General features: G+C 49.9%; 1 protein-coding gene across 1 annotated transcript; it reads left to right on the top strand.

Annotated features, from left to right (window-relative positions):
- Window positions 1–826: 826 nt before the first annotated feature.
- Window positions 827–1,276, top strand: COL26b_013392 (uncharacterized protein; the record flags this gene model as incomplete). The annotated part of the gene is made up of 2 exons (XM_053186008.1): window positions 827–1,212; window positions 1,258–1,276. 2 exons carry the CDS (start codon window positions 827–829, stop codon window positions 1,274–1,276), a joined length of 405 nt encoding a protein of 134 aa, XP_053030056.1.

Raw genomic sequence — 1,276 nt, 5'->3', positions numbered from 1 at the left:
GAGATAGTCCTCGACGAGTCGCAGAGCTTATCGTCGACAAGGTTTCCGGATACATCGCTCGAGTTAGAGACGGAGGCACATTCACAATTAGGGTTAGAGCTCACGTCTCCGAATAACTTAGATGCCAGACGGAATGGCGACTACTGGAACGCATGTCTTACAGAGATGTTTCATCTATAATGTGGCTGATGTGAACATGCATTCTACAAATTTGACAACGTCATCCCGACCCTGTAAGCACCCGTTTCTCCAGCTGCGTCTCATTTCGGAGAGACCAAGAGAAAGTATGCTGCCGTTAAGACCTGCGGAAACTCGGGCGAAAGAACATCGGGCCGCTTGCGGTTGACACACCGATGATAATCTAGCATAAATAATAGTCAGAAGAAATCTTTTCAATCGAGCCTCTGCTGGTCGCAAGCATCGTCGACCGCTTCCACTCCTGATCTCGCATCCGTCCCAGCCCAAATCGCGATGGCGTTAGCTAGCCCACCACGAGGAGAACTATTCAGATCCCTCGAAAGGTGATAGGCGTTTTCTTTATTGACATTTAAATCTGATGCTAATCCTTCATCAGCCTCTATAAGACCGGCATCTACTCGGATCTGAAAATATCCAGTCTCACCAGAAGCTATCTTGTACACCGCGCCATCGTTTGTCCACGGTCCGGTTTCTTAGCAGCGGCATGTCGTAGTCCCCTTAAAGTACTGATGCCTTGGCTGATATACGAACTCTCTCATGTTTATTGGTGTTAACATGGCTGGCAATACAGGAAGCTGCCGATGGCGCAATATCCCTTCCCGACGACGAACCTCTTGTTATCGACATGATGATCCAGTACTTCTACCTCCTCGACTATCAGCAATCGCTTTATTCCGACAGCACCTCACAGTCGCCAGAGCTAGAGGACACGAACTCCACGCACATCTCTTGTCTACTACTGCATGCCAAGGTGTATGCAGCCGCAGAAAAGTACGCTATTGGAGGTCTCAAGGACCTCGCTGTGGCTAAGTTCAAGACGACTGCTGTACAAGACTGGGACCCCGCTGCTTTTCTCGACGCTGCCAGCGAGGCGTACACAGCCACCATAGACACCGATCGCGGGCTACGAGACGCTGTCATCGAGGTGTTCGCCGCGCACAAGGACTTGCTGTATGAGGATGAAGCGAAGGTGGTTGTCGAGAGGCTTGGCCCACTGGGTTATGATTTGCTTGTGTATCTACATCAGAGAGGAAATCCGCCTTTATACAAGTCATACAGGCCATTAAAAAAGTGGTGA

The sequence above is a fragment of the Colletotrichum chrysophilum genome (assembly GCF_026319265.1).
Source record: "Colletotrichum chrysophilum strain AFK26 chromosome Unknown scaffold_226, whole genome shotgun sequence".
Lineage (NCBI taxonomy): Eukaryota > Fungi > Ascomycota > Sordariomycetes > Glomerellales > Glomerellaceae > Colletotrichum > Colletotrichum chrysophilum.
This window is presented reverse-complemented; position numbering and strand designations above follow the sequence as displayed.